The 27,404-nt window shown below is 42.6% G+C and overlaps 1 protein-coding gene across 11 annotated transcripts in view; it reads right to left on the reverse strand.

The window, feature by feature from the left end:
- Positions 1 to 4,700: 4,700 nt before the first annotated feature.
- The window catches only part of LOC135491677 (protein polybromo-1-like), a 45,946-nt gene continuing 23,242 nt past the window's right edge, over positions 4,701 to 27,404 (reverse strand). For 4 of the 11 annotated variants that reach the window (XM_064777669.1, XM_064777667.1, XM_064777664.1 and 1 more), the window contains 16 exons: positions 26,773 to 26,910; positions 25,686 to 25,907; positions 24,772 to 24,873; positions 24,577 to 24,651; positions 23,454 to 23,958; positions 22,834 to 22,931; positions 20,683 to 20,754; positions 19,934 to 19,963; positions 18,051 to 18,269; positions 15,975 to 16,100; positions 15,375 to 15,609; positions 11,820 to 12,023; positions 9,428 to 9,811; positions 7,687 to 7,801; positions 6,892 to 7,133; positions 4,701 to 5,672 (listed from right to left, as the gene is read on the reverse strand). In XM_064777669.1, coding sequence (XP_064633739.1) covers positions 6,905 to 7,133; positions 7,687 to 7,801; positions 9,428 to 9,811; positions 11,820 to 12,023; positions 15,375 to 15,609; positions 15,975 to 16,100; positions 18,051 to 18,269; positions 19,934 to 19,963; positions 20,683 to 20,754; positions 22,834 to 22,931; positions 23,454 to 23,958; positions 24,577 to 24,651; positions 24,772 to 24,873; positions 25,686 to 25,907; positions 26,773 to 26,910 — 2,754 coding nt within the window. In that variant the 3' untranslated portion in view covers positions 4,701 to 5,672; positions 6,892 to 6,904. The remainder of the gene's footprint in view (positions 5,673 to 6,891; positions 7,134 to 7,686; positions 7,802 to 9,427; positions 9,812 to 11,819; positions 12,024 to 15,374; positions 15,610 to 15,974; positions 16,101 to 18,050; positions 18,270 to 19,933; positions 19,964 to 20,682; positions 20,755 to 22,833; positions 22,932 to 23,453; positions 23,959 to 24,576; positions 24,652 to 24,771; positions 24,874 to 25,685; positions 25,908 to 26,772; positions 26,911 to 27,404) is intronic. The other 7 variants (XM_064777665.1, XM_064777668.1, XM_064777666.1 and 4 more) reach the window with 7 other exon arrangements.

The following is a 27,404-nucleotide window of genomic DNA, read 5'->3' on the forward strand; positions in this document are numbered from 1 at the left end:
TCTAAATAGTGTTTCTTGTTTTAGTTCTTACTTTAGAGGAAAGATTTCTTACTCTCTCTTCAGAGAAAAGACTTCTTACTTCGAAGGCTCTGTAAGTTGAGTATTCATGACAAGTTCATACTCGAAATTCCTGCTTCACCAGCCGCAGGTGTGAAAACGGGTCACTTTATCTCCTTACCACCAGAGGCAGGGTGTAAAAGAAGGAGGATTAAGCTGTAAAAGACTGGACTATGCCTTTTGCTACACCAGTCACGAATGGGAAAATATACTGCCTGTTTCACCAGCGAAAATGCCCAAAAGACCAAAAACTACCAGTATTCCTCCTTTTTCACCAGTCCGCAGTCTGTGAAGGACATGGTACTTTTCCTCCTGCTACACCAGCCCGCAGTCTGTGAAGGACATGGGACTATTCCTCCTGCTACACCAGCCCGCAGTCTGTGAAGGACATGGGACTATTCCTCCTGCTACACCAGTCCACAATCTGTAAAGGACATGGGACTATTCCTCTTGCTACACCAGTCCGCAATCTGTGAAGGACATGCGACTATTCCTCCTGCCATACCAGTCAACGGTTGTAAATGACAGGGGACCAAGTTGTGAAAGACAAGGGGGCATTCCTCCTGCTACACCAGGTGATTGTTGTGAAAGACAAGGGACAATACCCCTAGCTTCACCAGCCACAGGTTGTGAAAGACCAGGGAGTACAACTCTAACATCACCAACTACAAGTTGTGAGAGGTGGTGTACCAATTCAGTTGTGAAAGACAGTGAAGTATTTATTCCTCTTACTATATCGACCACAGGTTGTGAAAGACAGGGGACAAAGTTGTGAACGACGACAGGTGACTTTTCCTCATGTGACATCAGCTACAGTTTTGGGAAACTGGGACAATCCTCCTGCTACACCAGGCGCTTGTTGTGAAAGACAAGGGACTATACCTGGGGTCTATATCTCCTGCCTCACAAGTCACAGGTTGTGACAGACAGGCAACTGCACCCATGCTAGAGGTTGCTTCAAGTTTCACTGCTTGTGAGAGACAAGTTACTCTGCATCATGCGTCACCAGCTACAGGTTGTGAGAGACAGGAGACCCAGCTGTAAAAGAGAGGTGTTCCATCTACTCCAGCCGCAATGGGTGAAATACATGTACAGGGAACTTTATCTCCAGCATTGCCAGCCATAATTTTTAAAGGCAGGGGAATATTTCTTCCTGCTACACCAGCAACAGGTTGTGAAAGATAGGGACCATTCTTTCTGCTGCACCAGGCGCAAGCTATGAAAGACTGGGGACCATTCCTCCTTCTATCGAGACTGTTTCCTCCTGCATGCTACAACAGCAACCTGTTGAGAAAGACACTGGATCTCAGACACCAAGAATGGTTAACCTACTGAAGGCTTAGGGGCAGGATCGGTTCACCACTAGCTGGTCAGATGGTGGGTGCCTCTGGTGGTCTACTGATTCTTCCCCTAAGCCTCAAGTAGGCCACCCAGTCTGGGTGTAGCTGGTGTAGCAGGAGGAATAGTCCCGAATCTTTCATAACTTGGTCCCCTGTCGTTCACAAACAAACAGTGGCTGGTGTAGCAGAAGGAATAGTCCTCTGTCTTTTACAACTTGGTCCCCTGGTGTAGCGGGAGGAATAAGCCCCAGTCGTTTACAACTTGGTCGCCTGTGTTTAACAACCAGTGGCTGGTGTAACAGGAGGAATAGACCCCGGTCCTAACAACCTGGTTTCCTGTCGTACTCATCTGGTGGCTGGTGTAACAGGAGGAATAGTCCCCTGTCTTTCACCACCTGGTCTTCTGTCGTTCACAACCGGTGGCTGGTATAGCGTGAGGAATAGTCCCCCGTCTTTCACATTTTGGTCCCTTCTCGTTCACAACCGATGGCTGGTGCAGCAGTAGGAATAGTCCCCTGTCTTTCGCCGCCTGCGGACTGGTGTAGCAAGAGGAACACAATGTAGTTATCTGTCTTTCGCAACTTTTGGCTGGTGCAGCAGGCGACAATAGCCCCATGTCATTCTTTAATAGTATGTGACTGATAGCCGGAAAATAGGCCACGGTCTTTCATAACCTAGCAATTCACAACCGGTGGCTGGTGTAGCAGGAGGTATAGTCCCTGGTCTTTCCACAACTTGGTATCCTGCCGGCAAAGGGTGGCTTGTGTAGCAGGAGAAATAGTCAGGAATAGTCATAAGTCTTTCTTAACTTGGTCTTCTGTCACTCACAACCAATTGCTGGTGTAGCAGGAGGACTAGTCCCATGTCTTTCACAACTTGGTTCCTTGTCGTTCACAACCGGTGGCTGGTGTAGCAGGAGGAATAGTCCCCAGCCTTTCACAACTTGGTTCCTTGTCATTCAAACCGATGGCTGGTGTAGCAGGAGCAATAGTCCCCAGTCTTTCACATCTTGGTTCCTTGTCATTCACAACCGATGGCTGGTGTAGCAGGAGGAATAGTCCCCAGTCTTTCACATCTTGGTTCCTTGTCATTCAAACCGATGGCTGGTGTAGCAGGAGGAATAGTCCCCAGTCTTTCACATCTTGGTTCCTTGTCATTCACAACCGATGGCTGGTGTAGCAGGAGCAATAGTCCCCAGTCTTTCACATCTTGGTTCCTTGTCATTCAAACCGATGGTTGGTGTAGCAGGAGAAATAGTCCCCAGTTTTTCACAACTTGGTCTCCTGTCGTTCACAACCGGTGACTGGTGTAGCAGGAGCAATAGTCCCCAGTTTTTCACAACTTGGTTCCCTGTCGTTCACAACCGGTTGCTGGTGTAGCAGGAGGAATAGTCCCGTCTTTTATGACTTGGTCTCCTGTGGTTCACAATCGGTGACTGGTGTATCAGGAGGAATAGTCCCTGGTCGTTCACAGCTCGGTCTCCTATTGTTCACAACCGGTGGCTGGTTTAGCAGCCAGGAGGAATAGTCCCCAGTCTTTCACAACTTGGTTCCTTGTCGTTCACAACCGGTGGCTGGTGTAGCAGGAGGAATAGTCCCCAGTCTTTCACAACTTGGTCTCCTGTCGTTCACAACCAGTGACTGGTGTAGCAGGAGGAATAGTCCCCAGTCTTTCACCACCTGGTCTCCTGTCGTTCACAACCGGTGACTGGTGTAGCAGGAGGAATAGTCCCCAGTCTTTTACAACTTGGTTCCTTGTTGTTCACAACCGATGGCTGGTGTAGCAAGAGGAATAGTCCTCTGTCTTTTACCACTTGGTCCCCTGTTGCTGTGGGATAGAACCTCCACCAGAGGGGAGAGGCCGTGATATTGCCCTAGGGGCATTAGGCACTTCAAGTAAGCTATTTAGGTTGTCTCTGGCCAGGCTGGGCCCGTCTTCAAATGCGTTGTGGGATAGAAACTCCACACCCAAGGCAGAAGGGTCCTGATTGTCCCAGGGACGCAAGGTACTTTGAGTAGGCTACTCAAGTTGTCTCTGGCCAGGCTGGGCCTGTCTTCAAATGTGTTGTGGAATAGAAGCTTCACAACCAAGGCAGAAGGGTCCTGATTGTCCCAGGGACGCGAGGTACTTTGAGTAGGCTACTTAGGTTGTCTCTGGCCAGGCTGGGCCTGTCTTCAAATGTGTTGTGGAATAGAAGCTTCACAACCAAGGCAGAAGGGTCCTGATTGTCCCAGGGACGCGAGGTACTTTGAGTAGGCTACTTAGGTTGTCTCTGGCCAGGCTGGGCCTGTCTTCAAATGCGTTGTGGAATAGAAACTCCACACCCAAGGCGGAAGGGTCCTGATTGTCCCAGGGACATGAGATGCTGTAGTCAGGCTGCTTGAGTTGTCCCTGGCCAGGCTTGGCCGGTCTTCAAGCGCAATGTGGGATAGGAGCTCTCTCAGAGGCAAGTTCTGCTGTTGTCCCAGGGACATAAGGAGATTTCAGGGGTAGGTCGCAACAAAGAAGAGAAGCAAGGTTGTCTTCGTCATCGGAGCAAGGGTCTCATCTCGGAGGAGTCTGAAGATTAGCTTGTCGAGGTCAATTCATGTTTAGCCCAAGGGAGACCATTACGGCCAATGATATAGAATGTCTTCAAGTTCAGAAATACATAAATTAGGAATTCTGAGAAGTGGGGTGTTCTGGGGTAGGCTTAGCAATCTCACACTCTTTTTTAATCGAGTGCGAATTATGGAAAGGGGCTTAACAGAGGAACAGGACAAAGCCACAGATACTGTTCAAAGAGTTTTGTCTCACGGGTTTCAAGGTTAAGAAAAGTAGCAAAATTTACCAAACCCGGGGAGGTCTGAAATACATCAATTAGGAATTCTTAGAAGTGGGGTGTTTTGGGGTAGGCTTAGCAATCTCACACTCTTTTTTAATCGAGTGTGAATTATGGGAGGGGCCCAACAGAGGAACAGCAGAAAGCCACAGGTACTGTTCAAAGAGTTTTGTCTCACGGGTTTCAAGGTTAAGACAAGTAGCAAAATTTACCATTGCCTGGGGAGGTCTGGGGTTTATTTCTTCCTGAAAGATCAACACTGGTGCATGTATAGTACCCCCAGGTTTATGGCACGGCTAAACCGGCCGGCCATGAGGGAATTCCTTTATGGCCCAGTGGTTGGTGCGTTGGCCCCAGAGTGGAGCAGTTGGCCCCAGAGTTAAGCAACGTTGAGCGCGGTCAACCTTTGGATCGGTGACCGGCACGTACAATACAGTGCAAAAGGATCACACTCAATAAAGACACAAGACAATTTTACGATATATGACAATAGAATAAATTTATTAATAAACTTGCTACATGTCCATTACAACTATTTCGTCATCTATATAGTACACAATCATAATAAAAACTTTTTTGAACATTTTGATTCACTTAGACATTACAACATTGGACACTGGAATGCTCCAAATTAAAACAACATTGAGGTGACCTTTTACTTCGGTACCCTGATATGAATAAAGTCTAGTAAATGCTTTTACTTCCATTTTGTACAGAAAGGTGTAGTGTAAATGTACATGGAGTTTAAGATAAAAGCATTTGCTAGTCTTTATTCATATCACCCATTGCCTCATAGTTTTAAAAGGCCTACTCGCTCATAGATTGGTGAAATTAGAGTACGCGACATATAGGACACAGAAGCAAAAATTTACCATACCTATTATGACCAAATCAACTATAGTCGTACTTCCAGCTATCAAATCCCTGTGTCTTTTGCGCTTACACCTATGAATTGCCGTGTCTAAATAGACCCGTGTGTCAAATCCACGTGTCTATTAGCCCCATCGAGCTCGATGGGGCTAATCGGGGGCTAATTTTGACCCGTTTTCAACACGGGTTTTTTGATAGGTGGAAGCTGAATAGACACGGCAATGGCAAGTTCTAAGATCCGGCGACATATGGCGCGGTGTAGTTGCCTCGGTATTGCACATGCGAAATTCCCCTCCAACGGGAAAGAAACACAGGAGAGCTCCCTACCTACAGCGCACCTGTCGCCGGGGCTATTAACCATTATCTAACACCACTGATAGGTGTAAGTGCGCCCCAGGTTTTTTGACACACGGCGAAGACACAGGTCTTGAAAAAACACGGGGTTTTATGATAGGTGGAACTACGACTTATGACCGTTTTGACTGTAAAATGCATTGAACTAAATAAAACAAAAGCGTCCATGTAAAATGTCTATCTGTGATGATGCTGGCAGTTTTCTATAAGCTCTTCTTCTAATTTGACACCTGAAACGCAGATTGAAGAACTGGTCAGAGAGAAGTGAAAAGGACCCAGTTAAGAAAGAGCATGCATGCAGCTCCATTTATGGAATGAGGAACTCAAAGTCATCCACAGGGACTGTCCTTGGCATGAAGTGTCAACGGTTTACGAAATTCTTCGAGACTTGTAGAAGGAGTGGTAATGAAAAAGTAAGAATGTCTGTAAATTTAACAATAACGGGACAATCAAATGCCAGAAACGTACTAGAAGTGAACAATTTTGTAAATTTTGTAAATGAGGAAAGGACTACAGAGGAGTATGGACAGATGTCGGAAATGATACGTGATTTATTAATAAAAAGAGATAGTGAAGATTATCATTTCCTTAACAGAATAGAGATAAATGACTTGTTAATATACCTGTGTGTTCACTAGTAGTGAACTTTATATATATATATATTTTTTTTTCTTTTCAAGCACCTTTGTAAATAGTTGCACCAACTGTACACTGTACGATCAGAAATAAATAAATAAAAAAAATGGAAGATGTACAGCTCATTGACTGAAACCAATGATGCTTTTAAAGAGGCAAGTGGCAACTTACATTTGCCTTGCACGTAACGAGGATTGGGGCTGTCGCAAACTTTCAAGAATGTGGGACGAAATCTTCATTTCACGACATAAGTTCACATTTGCCTACAGATTACGCAACCATTATTCACCCAGGCATGTACCGGTATCTGTACAAATACACCAGGATTTTCGTTGTATAAAAAAAAGCTGAAAGTCACTTAGCCTGATCTATGTTCCCTTTTGACAACAAACTATGCAACTATTTTTTACCCAGCCACATACCTGAATAAAATCACTGGGATTTTCATAGTACAGAGGAACCTCTGTTAGCAGACACCTCTCTATTAAGGACAACCTCTCTATTAAGGACACTTGTTTTGGTCCCAAATTGGTTGCTTCCATTCAATTTCACCTCTGTAATCAGGACACCTCTCTAATAAGGACAACCTCTCTATTAAGGACACTTGTTTTGGTCCCAAATTGGTTGCTTCCATTCAATTTCACCTCTGTAATCAGGACACCTCTCTAATAAGGACAGCATAAGTCAGTCCAAAGGCTGTCCTCAATAGAGAGGTACTACTGTAATGCATGTTTACAGTAGAAAGACACTCAGCTTGATGCATGTTCCCCTTTGATGATAGACAATGCAATCGTCATTTCCCCAGCCACATACCTTTATAAATACACTAGGACACAGCTTCCACAACTCGCTGGATCTGCAGCGCGTCCTTGGTCATGAGATCTCTTAGCGCCCACAGGGCATTCACAGCATTGCCATGTTGTTCCACACCGTTCGTCAGCCAGTTGACGGGCAGTTTCCCCGATTGCTGGAGAGGTGTGTTCTCCTGCGTGGCGGCAAGATGCTTGTCCCATTCTGTCACCTTATTGCTGTCTGAGTGTAAACCTTCTATGTATCTGAAAAGATAGAAGACCAGGATGAACAATCGGACTAATTCAAACCCTACAATGGAAAACTCTACAAACTCTGATGCCCTACTGAGCATTTTCTTCAAGTGCCAAAATGGACTGGTTGACTTTGTAATCACCGAGCATTTTCTTCAAGTGCAGGACGAGCTTTTTTATGTGCCACTACAGTTAGGCACCAATTGGGTTCATTGGCCTGGTGACTCATTCTTTGGCCAGAGGAGGAGTCCATCGCAAGCTACCAATCTTTCTCACTTGGTGGGGTCTTGCTTGCCCCGGCACCAGATTGAAGGAACCTCGGTTTTAAGTTTCATTCAAAAGACTGCAGGTACAGAGCCAGGAATTTTAGTTCCTTGAAAGCTACGCTGCTTCATCCAGAAATAAAATCTTGCACAATAACATCAAATCAACTGCGCTCACAATTCTGTCCTCCCTGCATTTGTCATAAACATCTAATGATGTTGTTTATTTGGGAAATCTTTCATAGCAGCAACATTTTTTAGTGACCCAGCCGTTATGACAAACTATTTTGAAGATAATGTACCTGAGATATGCCTCCGAGTGTAAAAGTCTCTGTGTTCTTGGCGGTACTGCTACAAACATCGGCGATGGCGGTCTCGGTGGTGGCATAGGTGGCGCCATGGTCTGCTGGTTAGCACCTAACGAGAAACAAGAATCCTAACTAACATGGGAATCTGGAGGAGATGGAACAACCAAACGTTTTGAAACTAGAGGTATCACAGTACCAAGTTTCAAGTCCATAGCCCCAGTAATTACAAAATGTGCCCTGCTCATGACAACAACAAACTTGACCTTGAAAAGTAGGTCAAATCAAAAGCCCAAACCTTACATCTCGTACCTCACTAGATACACATACCATAAAAATTTGGTAAGATTCCGACCATTTGTTAAATAACTAGCTAGAACATTATTTGTGTTTTCAGATTTGGCCCTCTGGTGGCCAGACCAAGAATCAGATCAAATCGAAATTTGGTCTGAAAGGAGATATTTTATACATAGTGTCACAAAAGAACAACGTCCGTAGTCCATCGTCCAAACGATGACAACAGATGCTCTCTGACAGTATCAAAAGGACTCAGTGGGCGAGCTAAAAAAAATTGAATTCACATCTAAAAAGCACAACAACAAAAACTGACAACCCCCCGCCATTTTAGAAACATTTTGAGACAATTGCGTTCTTTTCTTGTGCTGCTTCAGTTCCTGCTTCCTGCTCTCCTGTTTGCCCTTTAGCAGTTCGCAATGACGGACCAATTTCGCATACAGTGCAACACAACGTACAGTGTGGGGCCCTCCTCGAAATGCGTCATTGCATGCATTGTGTCATGATGTCAGCGACCGGTATTGACTGATGATGCGGTCAGTGGAGAGAAATCATCATTCAAATACATGTAGTTCGTCGGAAAGTTGGTTAATATCAGAGGGTTAGAGTCATGCAGGCCTATCAGAATTTCAAACCATTTACACACAATTTACTATGCACTTAATCTTGGATTGGAAGCATCGCAGAGGTTAATGATGGCAGGTTATAAAGATGGTGTACTTTAGTTTCTGTTTATCTTGGGAAAAGGGGAATCAAGCTGTGCTGTTGAGGACTACTAACTTACATACTTAACTGCAACCTGCTTGTTTAAGCCATCGAAAGTGTAGGGAACTGCTGTTAGGGACTACAGTATATCAAGAGGAATCATAGGCTCCTACGCAGCAATGGAACTCAATTTATTGCCGAGGTTGTTCCCCTACTCTTACGCAGGCTGCCATTTTGTCTCACCTAAAGTCACAGGTGCGTGAAGATACCAAAATTATAGCAATACACACATCTCTCCACCCTGTTATGTCGAGCCTTCAGGTTATATGCGAGTTTTCTGTAGGATTATGTAGGGCTGGTTAATTGCTAATTGACTTGCTGATTTCTGGTATCTTCACTCGCCTGTGACCACAAGTGAGAATATCTTTCAATCTGCTTGGGGAATGTAGGAATTACTATCTCATATTTGCGACCCGTCACAGCAAAACCAGACGTATAAAATGAAAGAAATTGATGTGCTCATATTTCACAAAAGGCAGACATTAGAGAATTGAACAGACAGTCCGTCTCAACCTGCCAAGCTCAGAGCGACATGCACCTGGTTTTGCTGTGACGGGTCACATATGTATATTTGCAAGTGGCAACTGAAACTGCAGAGGAAATGGAGGAATAGCATAGGCTGAGGGTTATCCTTAGTTTAAAAGTCACAGGAAAGTCTTGAACATGATGGGTCCTGTACCTTGTTCAAATCCTTCTGGGCCCGGTGTCGAGGCCTGCCTGGGACTCGCTGGACCAGAATTCATACCTCGTGACATCATATGGGGCGGTGGCATACAGCCTGGAGGTACACCCTGGGACGGATAGCTAGGAGGGACCTGGCCCTGGTACGGAGGCATGTTAGGGGGTTGGCCTTGGTATTGCATCTGGGGGCCACCCTGGTGATGAGGCATCATTTGCGGATGAGGTGGAGGAGGGGGCCCCATGGTTGGTCCCTGATTATAGCCGGGCCTCACCATACCAGGCCTAGGCCCCTGGGCCATGACGGACTGGGGCACCATGCCAGGCTGGTGTGCCATCCCCTGATGCATGGGCTGCTGAGGTGGCATCTGCTGGGGTGGCATACCTTGCAAACAGAATACATCAAACAATCAGCAAAGTAAATGGAAGCAAACAACAGGGAGAAACTAGCACAAACACACGTTTTAGGGATAATAAATTCTAGCCAATATCTTCTCCCTCTAAAGCCTTTTCTGGCAGTTAAAATGGCCCAATAAGCCCCTAAAAACCCTTAAAAGACATCAGATGTCAAGTAAGTCCTCATTATTATGCTAAACAGACCAATTTTGGCCTGATTTCCTTGAGACGTTGAACCATGTCCTATGAACAACGGATGTGTTTTGGCAGGGCTAGATTATTTTCCCAGCAATATCCAAACTATTAGGCACTGCTTTGGATCAGTGGCCTGGACGCTTGGTTCATAGCAGTCAAGAGGTTGAACCCCACAAAGACTTGAGACAGGTCTCTCAGTCTAACTTAATTGCCTTACTGCCCTAACTGCCTTTGAATGGGTACTGGTCAGAAATGCTCAGGTTCTTGTGCTGAATGGGAAGCCCATCTGAGTTCTACTGAAAGGTTTCAGGACAGATCAGGGTCACAGTGCAAAGTGAGATGACACATGTAATGGAATTTATATCAGACTTTTAACCCAAACTTTGAACTTTAATCACAAAGCTATGGGGAAAAACAAATGTGTGTTTGCGCTAGTAAAATACAGAACTAAAATAAATTCAGTGTGCAGACAAAACCACTGAAAGCTCTACGACATCATCAAGGGTAGCTGGTATCATTGATTTCATACTTGATCAGGATCAATAAGTTCATTTGAATTCCAATTTGATTTCAACACAAAAATGAAAGTGAAAGTGAAATGGTGGCAGCACCTTTGGGCTTAGTTTTCAGACAGATGGGCATATCACCTGAAATTTCAAAGTGCATCTTAAAAAGTTTATCAATAATTTGCCAGAATCGCTCAAAGACTGAACCTAGCAAAATACCAACAAATTTTCAGAGGCCCTTTTGGCTTTCCCAAGTGCAGTGCCCATTTTTGTCGTGAAGGCCAACAGTCCTGTATTGGAAGGGACTGGTCCTTGTTTATGTACAATATCAATGATAAATACCCTCTTATTCACACTATCATGCAAATGAATCTAATTGTAGGCCACACTTTTAAATCAATCCAAGCTATAAGTAGTACGTGCAGGTATTGTAGGAAAATAAACAATGAGTTTCATTGCAAAACAAGGTATATGTTTTGCCATTTTGAGAAAAATGTCTTCAAAGGCTGGAATTTTAACTGAAAACGCATTAATTTTTTTGGTGGACATAATATTTGATCATCAGTTTTACTGTTGGCTCAAATGCACTAAAATTGAAGGACAGATCAGTCATGGCATGGTAACTCAAAATTCTTTTATGAGGCGCATTTTGCGTTTTTTGCAATGAAACTCTTCAAATTATTCTAATGTTGTCCCAACTTAAAATCTACTAATCCTGAGGAAACACCAAAATATGTGCAAATAAAGTCCACATTCACCTCAGGCCTATATCTGGAATTCTTGATGAAGTCGTGTTGGGTATTTAGCATGTGTACCCATCTATGGCCCGCCAGACTTGGCAAGCTGGTTAACGAAATTCACAACACATAGGCTAAGGCTGACTTTACATAGGCCTCATTCGTTCACTTCCCACATGTCACGTTCCAGCTTTACTTCACGTTCCTCGGTGAATGCACGGCCTTGTGGCATGCATTCAGTGAGGAACGAACGCATTAAGGGGAACGTGACATGTGGGAAGTGAACGAATGAGGCCTATGTAACGTCAGCCTTATGAACTTAAAAGTGAAGTGAATGCCAATTTCAATTAGGAGTCGGTTCTCTGGAAACAAGGAACAGACTCCCACCCTTGAAATTGACAATCACTTCGTTTTTAATGAGTTCTAATTGCTTTGTGATTTCAAGTTCCAGCCAAAATTGTTGCGCCTATGGTCAACCCTTGAGACAAAGGCAGAATTGATCTCAGCCACTTGTGTTGAAGTCCAAACCTCACTCCTTCCCTCCACCAAGGAGACCTACCTTGCTGTTGATATGTCTGAGGGAGGCCCTGGCCCGTGGGACCTTTCCCAGGACCCTGAGCTTGGTTAAACTGACCCTGAGGGTAGCCCTGGCCAGCGTAGGGCCCCTGTGGCTGATTAGGGTAGCCCTGCTGAGGGAACTGACCCTGCTGCATTTGAGGGTAGCCCTGCTGCTGTTGAGGGGCATAACCTTGTTGGAAATTACCTGAAAATGGAAGAAAAACACAAATATATAAAAAACTGATGAATTTGATTTATATTTTTTTCTTCATATTTGTGTAATCTGTCGACGTGTTTTCCACCAAATTCGAAATTGTCAGAAATATTTCAAAAACTTTTTGAGGAATCAATAAATTTACTTCAATAAATTCAGATAGGTTGTTTTGTTGTTATATCTCTGCTGTATCACTGCACAACAGCTGTGAAGTCATCATGTTTGTTCAAAAGTAAGTTTAAGAGAAACGTTTTTATCAAAAGGTTTCAACTGACATATCAATAGTACACATATACTTGTAACTGAATGTCCAATACAAAAAAAGTGAATTCTCTAAAATGTCAATATTTCATGCTACTTTTTCTGCATTCCAATGATAAATTTCTCGTTTAAAGTAAGAATGACTTGAGTTGGTTATAACAGTAGTCTAGAGGTTCTTCACGTGACATCACGACCTGACGTTTTGATGGCCACCTGCCCATGTGACCACGTGTGACGGCCAATATGGAAGTGCAAAACAACTGGCAACGTCATCATGTGACGTCAGTGACGAACCTCTATTACCGTTCTTGGGGATCAGTCAGACCCCACTTTGCATTGGCGTGCACGTGGCGAGTACTTCACACATAAAATAGATGGCAGCACTGTCGTCTGGGCAAGTGACACTTTCCAAACAAACTCAAATCAATCCAGGGCCTGGTTGTAAAGAACAAATTTTGCCACGAATGCTGGTGTTAACGTAACTTGGCCTTATTTTCTTCACTTCATCCCTTTTGACTTAACACCAAGTAAAGTTAACGCCAGCTTTTTCAGTGACAGAACTTGTTTTGGACAACTGAGCCCAGATCATAACATTTGCATGCAATATATGCACTAATAAACACCTACTATACGACCAGCACATTACTGCAGAACCAAACAAAAACCATTTTCACATCGAGACGAAAAGACGTTACCGACTCACAATCACTCAGACTCGAATTCTAACACACAATGCAACTTGCATGTATCATGCACAGTGCCTTGTTTTAGTGGCAGCGGTCTCCATTTTTTCAATCAAGATATGAGCGCGATCATGTTGAATATGTTGTGTTGGATATGATGAATAGGGCCACGGCCAAAGAGTTTTCAATTATTTCCATTTACCGAGGGTTCTTTCTGAACCTTGGAGGGTTAAAAGACATGTTTCGGGGGTTAACAGAAGTCCCACATAATGGTGCTATGAGTCTCTGGATGGTTGAAATATGCCTGTCCATTTTTTTGGGCCACCCCTTATATCCAAAGGATTGCACCTGGGACTTGGACTTCAACAAAAGAAGTTGACCGAGGACAGTAAGGAATTTGAACCACCCTTTAGCGGACACCACTCTTAGCAGGACACCCTCTGTGTTAGGGACAGTGGTTTTGATCCAAAATGGGTCGTTTCTATACAACTTGACCTCATTAATCAGGACACCTCATTAAGGGCAGCAATTCTCAGGCCCAAGAGTGTCCTCAATAGAGAGGTTCAACTGTCGTGGAAAAAACCTAGTGGAGCCTGGAAATTGTTGTACCTTGCTGACTTCTGCTCAACCAAAAAAAATCAACAAACTTAACTGAAATGTGTACAGGACAGGGCGTGAACTAACTAACAGGGTCCTGTAGAATCAGCAACCACCTTTTCGAGGGTACTTACATCTCCGAGTCAAGGTCAACCACCTGTCCGAGGGAATCCAGTAACCAGGCATTTGTATTGACCCTAGATCGAACTTACACCTTCCAGAAGTGACCTTCAAGGTTAGATTCCCTCGGAGAGGTGGTTGGCCTTGACTCGGAGAGGTGTAAGACCCTCGGAGATGTGGTCGCCGATTCCAAAAGGGGGTGCGGAATGATCATGCAGACAATTAACGAAAGAAATCAAATTGCACGAAGACGAGAGACACTGTACGGAGACTAGAAACGTGGATGCATGGAGACTAGAAGACAGGGTGTGGAACGGGCGCATGCAAGTTCACTGGCAGTGGCTCACAGGATCCAGTTACGTCATTATCAGATAGTAGCAGGAACCTTATTATCATTTCAGATCTCTGTTGCACGGTGATGTCGTATTTGAAGATAGAAAGGGGTGGAGAATTAAAGGAACTCCCCAGTCTAATTACGAGGCCATCTCAGGATAATATACCTTTAAAAGGTACTCGGAACATTTTTTCTTTATAAGTTTGAAGTAAATTTAAAGAAAGTTAACGACCACCAAATGATTTGGACCAGTTTTCATTTCGGCTGGTTCCTTGTTTGGTTTAAAATCATAACTATTGGAACGACAAGTTTTGCATGAAAAACAACGCATATGAGCTTTCAGAGGAATATGGATTTTTAGACTCTTAGACAGGATTAAAGAACTGTGTAAAGAAAAAGATGAAAAATATGGATTAAGAAAATGTGCTGTTCAGATAGATTAAAAAATATTGTGCACCCTAAGTTGATTGTAACTTCAATGTAAGGTAAAGTGGTACAATTATAACCACAGTACAATTATAGCCTCTTAAGTGTAGAAATCAGCTGGCAATACACATTAATGCACACTCTAGCTATAATTGTACCATTTGACCTTATATGACTTGTAGCATAAAATGGATTAAAGGAAGCATGACCGACTTAGGGTAGTCTGGAGTGGTAGGGAGGAAGTTTTTTTAGATTTATGCAGAGTGTAGTTTCAGGAGGGGTGAAAGGTGCGATTGGGGAGGTTGGATATTCGCAGCGGTACCTATAATCTTTTTAAACATCCCTGTACAGATCAAGAGAAAAGTCTGACATTCTCAAAACTGATACCCAGGAGGAAGAGCCAAGCTTTAATTCTCAAATTGTATGGTACCTAAACAACCTTAGGTGTCAGATTAATTCTTTTTTTAAGGTCGGTCACACCCACATCTACTTTCATCGGCGACAAAATCAAAAAATTATAATGAAGATTTGTAAATTGAAATGTTTTAAACTTATAAATTTGACAACGAAGTCAACCTTCATATTATGGTCAGTGCTTTTTTAGGATATTTCCAGAAAAAAACATTCCAGTTTCAAGTAAACATGAAAAATTTGACGTTGAGCAAAGTCTTTATACTACTATAGGTTCTATTTATAGAACATGTCAAGAAAAATCTTACCAAAGTTTCTGGCATATTTAACTGACAGACTGCAAACTATGGCTTTCAATGTCGTCATTTGACTTCAACAAGATGATAATATTAATAAATAACATTAAACACTGATAATTCTTAGCAAATATTTGTCAATTTTTTTTTCCCCCCAATATTTTCAGAAATTCACCCCATTTGTTTTGAAAGCTGTGTGCCAATGACAACTGACCCTGCATTTGCTGCGGCATGCTTGGATACTGTGATCCGGGTGTTAACGGACGACTGGATGCACTGGGTGACATGCTTTGCTCATAACCTGAAGATCCGGGTGACTGTGGTGGATACATCTGAAGCGACTCGTTGAACGCACGCTCTGCCTCTTGTTGTTTTGCCTGTTGCTCTTCCGCTATCCGCTTGGCGCGGTCCTCGAATTTTTCCTTCTCGGCCTTCGGGAGGTTTCTCCACTGGAAAGGAATCAGTAGTATTTCATACCAATAACCAAAAGTGATCTTTGAGCACAGATCTACAGTCAATTTCATGAGAACAATCATTTGATTTGGATTTTAAGATCTTAATCTTCATACTCACCGAGGCACTTTTATGAAACAAATCAACTTCACAACGTTCAAATGATTTGGGAGGTTGTGAAAAGACTTGTAATGACTTTTCACAACTGTCTCAATTTAATTTTGACCACTCGACCATCATTTTTAGCGACTTATTCCTGTATATTCCAAGAAATCTACAACATTGTGGCCTTGTAAGCTGTTTTATCAAATAAGAACATCTGAAGCCTAATCATTTCTGCTCACCACCTAGAAAATCCTACCTTAGTCCCAACAATCTTGCTGATATCTCCGAAAGACAGATCAGAGTTTTCTTCCTGGATCTTCTTGCGGCATTCGCCAGCAAACACAATGTAACCACTCGGCACGTGCTTCTTTTTCGGTTTACCCTGTAATGTCAAAGACAGACATGTAAACCATTCTAGAAATACGACACAGATTCGTATAGCTTTTCAAGTCAGATTGTGATGTTTCATTGGATAACAGGCCTACATCACTGTTGTTAAAGGCTTGCACCGTTCGTGATCAATGTATTTTCTCGTGGCTCAGGTAATACAATTGCTCATTGCCGCTAGTAATGCAGTTGACATGCACGCCAATTGGCAAGTTTTTTTGCTCCCAGCATTTTTCGATTGGATAAATGAGTTGGTACAACATTAATATAACATGATACTTTGACATATTCTATAATATATGACATCATGATGCATGATATTCATAAAAATTTCGTCTTATGAGAAAAATTCATGAAATATCAAATCTATTGACACATTTTTGATAAAGTATAACATCTAATGATGTGTTATTTACAAAATATTTCATCTAATGACCCCATATTCACAAAATATTTTATCTCATGATGCATTATTCATAAAATATTTCATCCAATGACTCATTATTTATGAAATATTTCATATAATGATGCATTATTTATAAAATAGTTCATCTATAAAGGATTTTTATAAAACGTATTAAACGCATTTTCATCAATATTTATAAATTCATTAATTCACCAGAAAACAAGCAGAAGTATTACACTGTCATTTTAAAATTACTTCAAAAACTAGCTTCCCAAACAATTGTACAAATAAAATTCCTGAATTCAAGATTTACATTACAACCCAAAACCAATTCCATCTCATTTTGAAATCCATGCGCAAAAGTCTCATATCCAAACAGGAAAAAATAGAGGAGAGATGTGAAACCGCCACTGTGAAAAGGAAAGAAGTTAAGGTGAAACTATAGTGACTCCATTTTCCCACTATAGTGACTCCATTTTCCCACTATAGTGGCTCCATTTTCCCAATCTAACGAACATCAGAACTCTATCAAACACCAAAAATCCGACAAAATATTGTTCGGAGGCCTTGTAGAAGGTGACAATGTCCTCGGAGTAACACTTTTGCAACTTGGTGGATTTTGGATGAGTTCTGGTGTTTCATAGTTTGGCAAAATGGATCCACTATAGTTTCAACTTAAAATGTGTTACTTGGAGTTATACCATCCCTGTTATAACGCTGTTATAATGAACTGGACCAATAAGGTTACTGCAGTTACATGTAATTAGAAACTAGGAAAACATTATAACTTTTTAAGTGCGCAGCAAATAATGTAGTTATTTCATGTTATTTCACCAAAAAGTTACGTTACAATACAATGGTGTTATATGTAAATTCGTAAAAAAGTGGTTAAAAACTATGTTATGACAAGTTACTGTTTGGAAGCCAGCCGCCCCTTTTAATTTTTTTCTTGGTATTTTATCGTAAGAATATTCAAAAGAGATGCCCTTTATCTTTGATGGACAATTATATAACAGAGATGATAGCCTATCAAATATGGTCTAAACTACAAGCTATCAAAGACCCAAGTTCTTCTATATTTCTTCAAATCAAATTTGAATGGTATTTGCAAAGAATAGAACTGCCAAGTGATGTTCTTAATAGAGAGGTGTCCTGATTAAAGAGGTTGAATCGTACGGTCAAACAACCGGTCTGGGACCAAAACTTGTGGGTATCCTTAATAGAGAGGTTTCCGCAATAGTGAGGTTCTACCGTACTGATACAAATTGCCTCATGATGAATTTATGTACAGTAGAACCACCCTAAGCGAACACGTCTCTGTTAAGGACAACCTCTCTATTAAGGACACTAGTTTTCATCCCAAATTGGTTGTATACATTCAATTTGACCCCTCTAATGAGGACACCTCTCTATTAAGGACAGCACTTGTCAGTCCCGAGGGTACTTGATAGAGAGGTTCTACTGTACAAGGTAAACTCGGGTCTTTGATAGCGTAAGTTTTAGCAGATGTCCCACGAGTCGTTCTGGGATGTTACTCACAGACGCTGTTTTCTTTGTGGAGGAGGGGGGTGGATGGGAGGGCGTGGAATTACTATCTTGAGAGAAACTGGCGTCCATAGGCGTGAACGCGTTGTTAAATCCTTGTTGCCCGTACTGATCCTGATCAGGCAGGGACGACATCATTGAGTCCTCGTCGTGTTGGAATAGCTCCTGTTTGTATGGTTCCATCGACACCTTCATCAGGAGGGGGGAGGGCTCCTGGGATGGATAAAACAAGCCGTAAGAACAGGCCGCGAATCCCTGATAGGTTTTCACATCAGAGAGACCTGACGTTCTTGCAGGGCTTGACAAATCAGTCGTGGTAGTTCAGATTGAGGGACTTTTCCCACAAAATCTGTTTGATATTTCAAAAGCATTCCAAAGGACTTATTCTTCCTAAATGTATTCACAATCAACGCTTTTTACAGATTCCAAGATTCGTTATCATATATCTAATTTTTTTTATTTCTGATTTCTTTTCATCATACTTCCAAGGACTTCTATTCTTTCTTCCATGAGTAGTTCCACAAAATATTTCTGCAGGATCATTTTTGTTAGTATTGTCATAGATAAACATCAACTCGAACGTCAAGAATATAAAAAGTCAACAATGAACAATTAAAAAATCAACAAGGCAACAACCAAAATATGGCTTTCAAATGTTGGTTGTAGGATGCTCTCCTGGTGGTGAATCACATGTTTATCAGTTTTGGTCTAAAACAGCTCCACCAGAATCTTTCGTGCTGTCGAAAGATTTTTAAAGGGTCAAAGGCACTCCATTCAGTTCCTTTCGTCCCGCACTTACACCAGCCACGAAGGATAACAGCGCGTCTCTTGTGTCCCGTAACTCATAGCTTAATTCAAATCACCACCATGAATTTTTACCAAGCCCAAAGTCCGCAAGCGAAATTTCCACTGGAGTTTCTAAAGGTGATCCTCATCTGAAATTCGACTTGCGAACACACAGTGATTTCTGCTATTTCACTAGAGTTTTTTTTGGCAAATCTCGTCCGAAAATCAACCTGGTAATGGGAGGTGATTTCCGCTACAGATAGCTCTCCATCGCATGCCTGATTTGTCAAACCCTGCAAATAATACCACCCAAAAGCTCTCGTCTTTAACCCATCTGTTACCCAGGAGTTAATAACAAATCATATGCCACAGCAGAACCGCACTTGATTTCAATGACTTTTGATACAAATACTGGACCCTTTCTAAGGGAAGCATGACACACCCTTAAATAAGGGTCCGGAGTGACTTTTTAATAGTGCGCACAGTACCTGGAAGCCCTAGCACAGAATATGTCATGCTAGGACGCTTGTTCCGTGGAGTGGGCTCCTAGATCATTCATCCATACCTCTGCAACATTTTTGTCACCAAACGTATGAATTCTATGGCAATCTAAAGCGCTGCGTTAACCTGTGTTATTGTCTCTGCAGCCTGAGATGAGGCCAAGAAAACATGGCCATTTTATAACCAATTGGTGGCTGCATTCCAACCACAGTCGTCACATCACATTGTCAAGGTTCTGTAACAGCGACAGTCTAGTCTGCCGCGTAAACGCGCACAGCGATGACCTGGTCTGGTCTGTGCCAATGAAACGTGCAACGTCATTCAAGACGCGCTGTGCGTTGTGATGCGATCTGGTCAAGTTAGGTTTGGTACTGTGCAAATTGCCCCTACAAACTCTGATCTTACATTCATTGTGGAATGTGCAGTGTAAAACACAAAATGTGGAGGAAGGCCTTATCTTCATCAAAAGTCATCAAAGGATTGAGTTTGTATCTGTTGCGGCATATGAGTACCACCTGTCACCGAGGTGCCCCCAATGGCAATTTACAAGCGCTACATTAGAAATCGACACGCAGTTACTGATTCCATACCTCTTCTATCAAGTATGCGAGAGTGTAAAACTGGAATTGCAAATAGAGTGGTTTTTTAGAGGAGAATTCAGTGGATCTTTTTAGACTCATATGTGACCCACCACGACAAAATGAGTCGCATGTCGCACAGAAGATGAGCCTAAAATGACACCAGGACATAATAGAAGAAATTGATGTACTCAGATGTCAGAAAAGGCAGACAACAGTGAAATGAACAACCAGTCCGTCTCAACCAGTCAAGCTCGGAGCGACATGCGACTTTTTTCGTCATGGCGGGTCACATGTAACGGGGTTATTGCCATGATTAATACAAACCCGAATGAACCATATCATTGCAGTTTTAGCACAGGAATTTAACTACAGTCCAAGTCACAATTGACATCCTTCCTGCTTCGGTCAGTTACGCACAACATACGCAGGAGTTGCATGCCAATGACGCACCAGTGACACGCTTCTCTCTCAATGTTTTGCGTGTATTACCTGAGACCTATGAGCTAGGTAGTGCATCAATGGCATGCCAATGACACAAATTTAGGGACGTCAATTGAGATTTGGACTGTACTTTACTACAATGGACCGGTATTTCACCAGTCCAGTGCATTTTGCAAACGTCTGCTTATTTTTCTACAAATTTATGAATCGAAATTTAAATTCCAGTATGTGCAAAGGCAATGTGTGGCCTGTCCAAAACGATCTGTAGAGAAAAATATTAGAAATAAAAAATAACATCTCTGAATGAAACATCTTACCTTTCTGGGTGTGATGGGTTTCCTGAAGAAGTAGATCTCATCGTCACAGACACGCGGCGACAACTGAAATCGCTGGAACGAGAAACAAACAAAAATAAAAATCTATTAAATTGTTCATTCGTACAAATTTCAACTGTTGCTGGATTTTATTCTTACCCACTTCACCATGGTGGGTTGATATTTCGAATAACGATCTCATGATGTCATGGTGAAACACAAGACGCAATGCACGGCCTTAAGTCAGTCACAAATGTTGCCGTAGAAAGCTAAAACGAACCAAATCATATCTACGAACATCCTGCAGCAAAGTTGTCAACAAAATTTCTACACAAAAACACTTGGATCTATGCAAGCCTTAAAATAAACTTTTCCCATCCCGCCCCGCCACAAAAATATTAGAAGACCATGAGCAGTGTAATTAGGAGCAGAGTAATGCCCTATTAATTGTAGACAGAGTGTTTAACATCATGTGATTGTCCTTTGTCCCGGGTCAGCCCAAAAGCAGGGCTCCAGGCAGACTTGTCCAGTTGAGAAGGAGCCTTCAATCTGAGACAGGATTCACTCGGAGATGTGGTTAGCGTTGACTCGGAGAGGTGGGCAACCCTCAAAAAGGTTGTTACTGACTCGACGGGGTGGATACCATCAATACCACAACACAATACAGGTCAACTGGACTGGTCACTGTACAAGTTTATAACAACAGACATGTATTATTAAACTGTCACACCATTAAGACCAAAAAGGTGACACACTAAATTTGAAAGAGTCTCAAACAGCACTGTAAGAGTGTAAGTCCATTCAAACTGCACTGCCCTTCATTACTGTAACCACATTGAACATCTAAAGTGGCTCAGAAACTTTGTATTTGGCTGGTCATTCCCGCCAAAAAAAATTAAAAAAGTTTTGGGTTTATAGTCTGTTATCATCTGCGATCATCCGACTTTACACGTTAACCCCGGTCTGTCCTGAAACCTTCAGTAGAACTCAGATGAGCTGCTCAACCAGCGCTACAATCTGTGCATTTTTGACCGGTACCCATTGATACACCTGGGTGCAGAGAGGCAAGTGAGACAAAGACACCTGCCTACAGTCTCACGCCGACAGTGGGGATCGAACCTGGGATCTCTTGACTACTAGTCGAGAGTCCCAGCCACTACACCACAGCGGCCCCACACTGGTCTATTCATGCTGCCATTTACGTAGAATGACGTCAGTCGCGGCCCGGCCAGGAGTCAAACTCACAATCTCTCCATCATGAGCCCGATTCTCTTCTTTGGCGCTACCTCTGCCCCTATATAGTAGGTCAGCTGTATTCTTCAAAGCATTGGTAGGAAAAAATAATGTCAACGACAATTAAATGGATGTAATTCCATAACGACGAAACTGAATAACTTAATCAACAGAACTGATGCCCGAAGTGACATCACAAAACAAGACAACTGTACGACTAAAATAATGAACACCAACTAAATACCGTCGAAAGGGGAGGTGTGGATGGCTAAAATGATGGAACATAAGCTTACAAACAAACCACGCCAGATTATTTATTGGGTTAATTCCAGGGCATTTTCATGCAGTTTTACCCCTACTGTACCAGCAAGTTTCCACAGAGATGACAAAGGTCATAACACTACGCACACTATCAGATCGTTTGTTTTATCCACATTTCAGAGCTGGATTTAAAGGGTAACTCGTGTAAAAAATTTCACCACACAATGTTTCAGCTGTTTTTGACAAATGACTACGTCACTTTCTCATAAATCGGTAAGGTTTTCGAACCGAAATGCACATTTTCTCGAAATTGATGGTTTGATCCCGCCCGGACGGCTCGCTTCGATGCCGTTTTTCGTTGATGACGTCACAACATGAACATTTTCGCGGTCGCGGTGGTTTACAATCAGCGATTTTATAATAAATCTAATCAAAAATGGAAAATTTGAGCTTTACATTTGTGATCAACAATTAAAAACGGACGTATTTCCGCAAAGTTGTAAATCACATCATAGTATCACTTTAATTTCAATGACCACAGTATACAATGCAGTGGCAAAATGTAGGCGAAACTGGGTGTCTGTTGGGCCGAGTTGGGGCGGGTAAGACCTGATTGGATCGCCGAAATATCCTAGCCCCGATCTTCAAATCCCCACTCACCTTGAGGCCTTTCGATATTTTTCTGATGGCTCTTTCCTGGTCAAGATACTTTGATTCACATAAAAACACATCATTTTCGTTGTACTCGATAGGGCGACCTGAAAATAGAATCACATAACATTCACATCACGCGCAAATGATCATTCCGACAAGAGATGTTTCTAAATTAAAGTGTTTTTCTAAGCCCCTGATATTGACAAGTAGGTGTTTAGATAAGATGTATCGAAATACCTCCTTAGCTGCAGAATACTCTGTTTTTATGCTCAAAAACAGTGAAATCTTGAAGATTTTTGAGCCTTTTTGTCTGGGGGCTTTTTATGGCTAAATTGTTCCCTAAATAGTTCTGCCTTTTTGAAATCCTGGCTTAACCCTTTGAAAACAAAAGGTATTATGATCAAGTGGCACTGAATAGAAAAGCGCGAGCTTAATTTTTGGGGAACCCCGCAGAGTTGTAAAATGCGGAATCTAACCCAGTAGAACGGAACGAAGTACGCTGTTGTTGTGCAGGTGCTTGCCATACGGCAAGATCAGGCATAAAATGTGGTGACATCACGCTCACAGTACATCAAGATCAGCGTTAGAAGGGTTAAAAAACTCAGGCAAGAAGCAGACATACTTACTTGTGCAGTAATCTTTATAAGGCAGCACCATACACTTGCCCATGACGGCCAAGATCGGCGTAGTACTCTCGATGGAGCTACGGAACACCTCCCTCTTATAGAATAGCCTCGTCGGTGCATGTTCGACGTCCGTCGGCTGCATGAACCACGGGCCGTGGAAGTACGAATTTCCGACCTTGTCAGTCCATAACTTATCGATCCGTGCAATGAACGGCCTGTTGCTGTTGGACCGCACGAAAACCGAGTCGCCGAGTTTGTAGGCCCCCTGCGGCAAAACGATTTGTTCGAAATATTGACATCCGTCATCTGGGGTGTCTTCCTTCTTTTCGACGAGTACGTTTTGCCTCTGTTTGTCTAGCACTGGTGGCAGGCCGTCGTTGTCTTCGACAATCTCGCCTTCTTTGTCTGCGCTGACTTTGTTGGCGAACACGGAGGCCACACGAACGGGAACCAATGGGATTTCGCGAGGAACGAGCTTGACGTCATTCTTTGGCATCTGCCACACCTACAGGAGAAAGACGTTTTTTAGACGATGTCAACGAAATGTTTTTGGCAGAACTTATATGTTTCTGATGACAACACTAGTGTATAGTACCCCCAGGTATATGGCACGGCTTAACCTGCCGGCCATGAGGGAATTCCTTCATGGCCGGCGGGTTAAACCGTGCCATATACCTGGGGGTATGTACCTGGGGGTACTATACATCATTCCCCCCTTCGGACAGAGATGGATCGTCCGCGATCCTACTTAGCGCTTCATGCGTCTCAGTACCGAACTACAAATCCAGAGCTCGCATCGCGTGGGAAGGTCTGCCAGATGTATTGTACGCGCCGGTCACCGATCCAAAGGTTGACCGCGCTCAACGTTGCTTAACTTCCACTCTGGGGCCAACGCGCCAACCACTGGATCATAAAGGAATTCCCTCATGGCCGGCGGGTTAAGCCGTGCCATATACCTGGGGGTACTATACAACTAGCTTCTCTGCAGCAGGTTTGGCAGTCAACTCACTATCCTGAATCTACAGTAGAACCTCTCTATTATGGACACTCTTGAAACTGACTGTTGCTGTCCTCAATAGTCTACATAAACAGAGGCATCTGCTGTACTTATAAATCAACTTACTTTGATTTTCTTGAAAGCCTTCTGCTTGATGGAGTATCTTGATTCACAAACAAAAACATCTTTTGCTTCAAAGCCCTGAAAAAAAGATGGTATACAGTCATTTTGGCCCATGAGCATTTAGACCCAGGTTGTTTTGGCCCTCGGTGATCAGAGGGTGTTTTGGCCCATGGTCATGATAATATCTTTGGTACTCACCTCTGGTTTCATCTTGTAGTAATCCTTTACTGACATGATGAAGCACTTTCCGAGGACTTTAGAGAGTGGGGAACTGTCATAGAAATCCCCCTTGAACACTTCCTGTCAAGGAAACAAACATAGGTAGCTGATGAGGCATGTCATATGTTGTTAATTTCAAATGTCGTCATATGACGTCATGCGGGACTAGCTGCATGGGCCAGCAAATGCCGTCACAACACTTGTATGGATCTCGTTGGGTGCCTACACCACTTAACACCACAAAACATTGTTAAAAAGTTTTTTCACAACAGTATTTCAACTCTGGAATCACTGTAAACAGGGAAATGTTTGCAATTTTATTTCATGCCCAAACAAAAATGCATTGAAAAACTGAAAAATTTAATTGAAAAGATTTTTCAGTGTTCTCCAATTGCTATATCAAAACTATGCCAAAGATGAAATTTCACAAAACCACAAACAAGAAATGTACAACCATGAATACGTACTTCCCAGTTAATAGTATAACAGAACTTGCACTTAAAGGGTAACTCGTGTCAAATTTCACCATATAATGTTTTAGCTGTTTTTGACAAATGACTACGTCACTTTCTCATATATCGGTAAGGTTTTCGAATCGAAATGCACATTTTCTAGAAGTTGATGGTTTAATCCCCCCCGGACGGCTCGCTTCGATGCCGTTGAAATTGCGCTACGCCGACGACGTTTTCGTTGATGACGTCACAACATGAACATTTTCGCGGTCGCGGTGGTTTACATTCAGCGATTTTATAATAACTCTAATCAAAAATGGAAAATTTGAGCTTTACATTTGTGATCAACAATTAAAAACGGATGTATTTCTGCAAAGTTGTAAATCACATCATAGTATCACTTTAAAGAGCTATCTTTCAAAACCCGCATAAAGTACATACCTTCTCCAAGAACTTGCGCGTCGCAACATGATATGTCTCATTGGGTCTATAGAACCAGCTGGCGTAGACCATTGGTTCACCGTTCTTGTCCTTCCACAGTTTCTCAACACAGATGAGATGAGGTTCGATGAGTTTCTTGTCCCTGGGCTCGAGGTAGACGAAATCACCCACTCGATAGGTCTCACCCTTATGCTTGAAACTCTCTTCTGCACCTTGCTCGCCCTGGAAGTTGGATGCATAAAAGTTAAGATGATTTAGGGCCCCTGGAAACCTGTTTTGGAAAATCCCTTTTTTACCCCTTTTTCAAATCTTGTGAATAAACGCCAAATATGCAAATGACACATCAAATGTGCTGTGTTGAATTGGTAAATACAGTAGAACCTCCCATAGCGGACACCTCTCTATTAAGGACACTACTTTTGGTGCCAAATTGGTCGTTTCCATTCAATTTGACCTCTCTAATCATGACACCTCTCTATCAAGGACAGCACTTGCCGGTCCCGAGGGTGTCCTTAATAGAGAGGTTCTACTGAACACCAAATTCTGGGTTTATCACCGACAAATTCGTTATTTGAAAAGGCAAATTTATTCGGAGCAAATTTTGTCTTGTCGGTTTTTTTAGCAGGAGAACTGAAAGGGAGGGAGATTGTTGTTGCAGTGAAAAAATTTGCAGGGAGCAGGGAGGTAGTTATGATAAAACAGCGAGAAAGGATTTTTAGGGTTTTTGAAGTGTATAGTACCCCTGGTTTGGACCTGGAATAAACCGGGTGGCCTGAATCCAACTTGGCTTACGAAAAGCTTCATTGAAAATAGCTAGGGTTACCAAATCTCAGGGAGGAGGTATGCATTGAGTTGAGTGCAGTATTCCATCTCATATGTTCAGGTGTAACCAACTAGAGTCATAGGGATTGAGGTTGAACGATAGAAATTGGAGATAATTTAGCAGTATGCATTATTGCGGGCCAGTAGTGCACTACACAGTGCACAGACCCGGTACATACCGGGTGCGTTAGTGAAAGAGTTAATAGAGAGGGTGAGAGCACACATGCTGAAAAGTGCACATGCTAAGAACAGTAACTATCCATACATTCAACCATTGACTCACTGGTTCTGTCTTCTCATTCTCCAGCCTCTCGAGCTCCTCCAGCTTCTGTAGCTTGACCTTCTCCTCATCCTCCTTCATCTCCAGGGGGAGCTTCTCTTTACGTTCGGCCTCCAATTCAGCCTGAAAGAAAACGCACGGTAATTAGCTAACCTCTACATTCAGTTGCTAAATCCACACCATATTGCAGGGTAATTAGCTAACCTCTACTTTCAGTTGCAAAATCCACACTGAATTGCAGGGTAATTAGCTAACCTGTACTTTCAGTGGCAAAATCCACACTGCATCGCAGGGTAATTAGCTAACCTACTTTCAGTGGCAAAATCCACACTGCATTACATGGTAATAAGCTAACCTGTACTTTCAGTTGCAAAATCCACACTATATTGCAGGGTAATTAGCTGATCTGTACTTTCAGTTGCAAAATCTACACTATATTGCAGGGTAATTAGCTGATCTGTACTTTCAGTTGCAAAATCCACATTGCATTGCAGGGTAATTAGCAAACCTCTGCTTTCAGTTACAAAATCCACACTGCGTTGCAGGGTAATTAGCTGACCTTTACTTTCAGTCGCAAAATCCACACTGCACTTCAGCAAAAATATATAAGATGAGCG

The sequence above is a fragment of the Lineus longissimus genome, chromosome 7, assembly GCF_910592395.1.
Source record: "Lineus longissimus chromosome 7, tnLinLong1.2, whole genome shotgun sequence".
In the NCBI taxonomy this organism is placed as follows: domain Eukaryota; kingdom Metazoa; phylum Nemertea; class Pilidiophora; order Heteronemertea; family Lineidae; genus Lineus; species Lineus longissimus.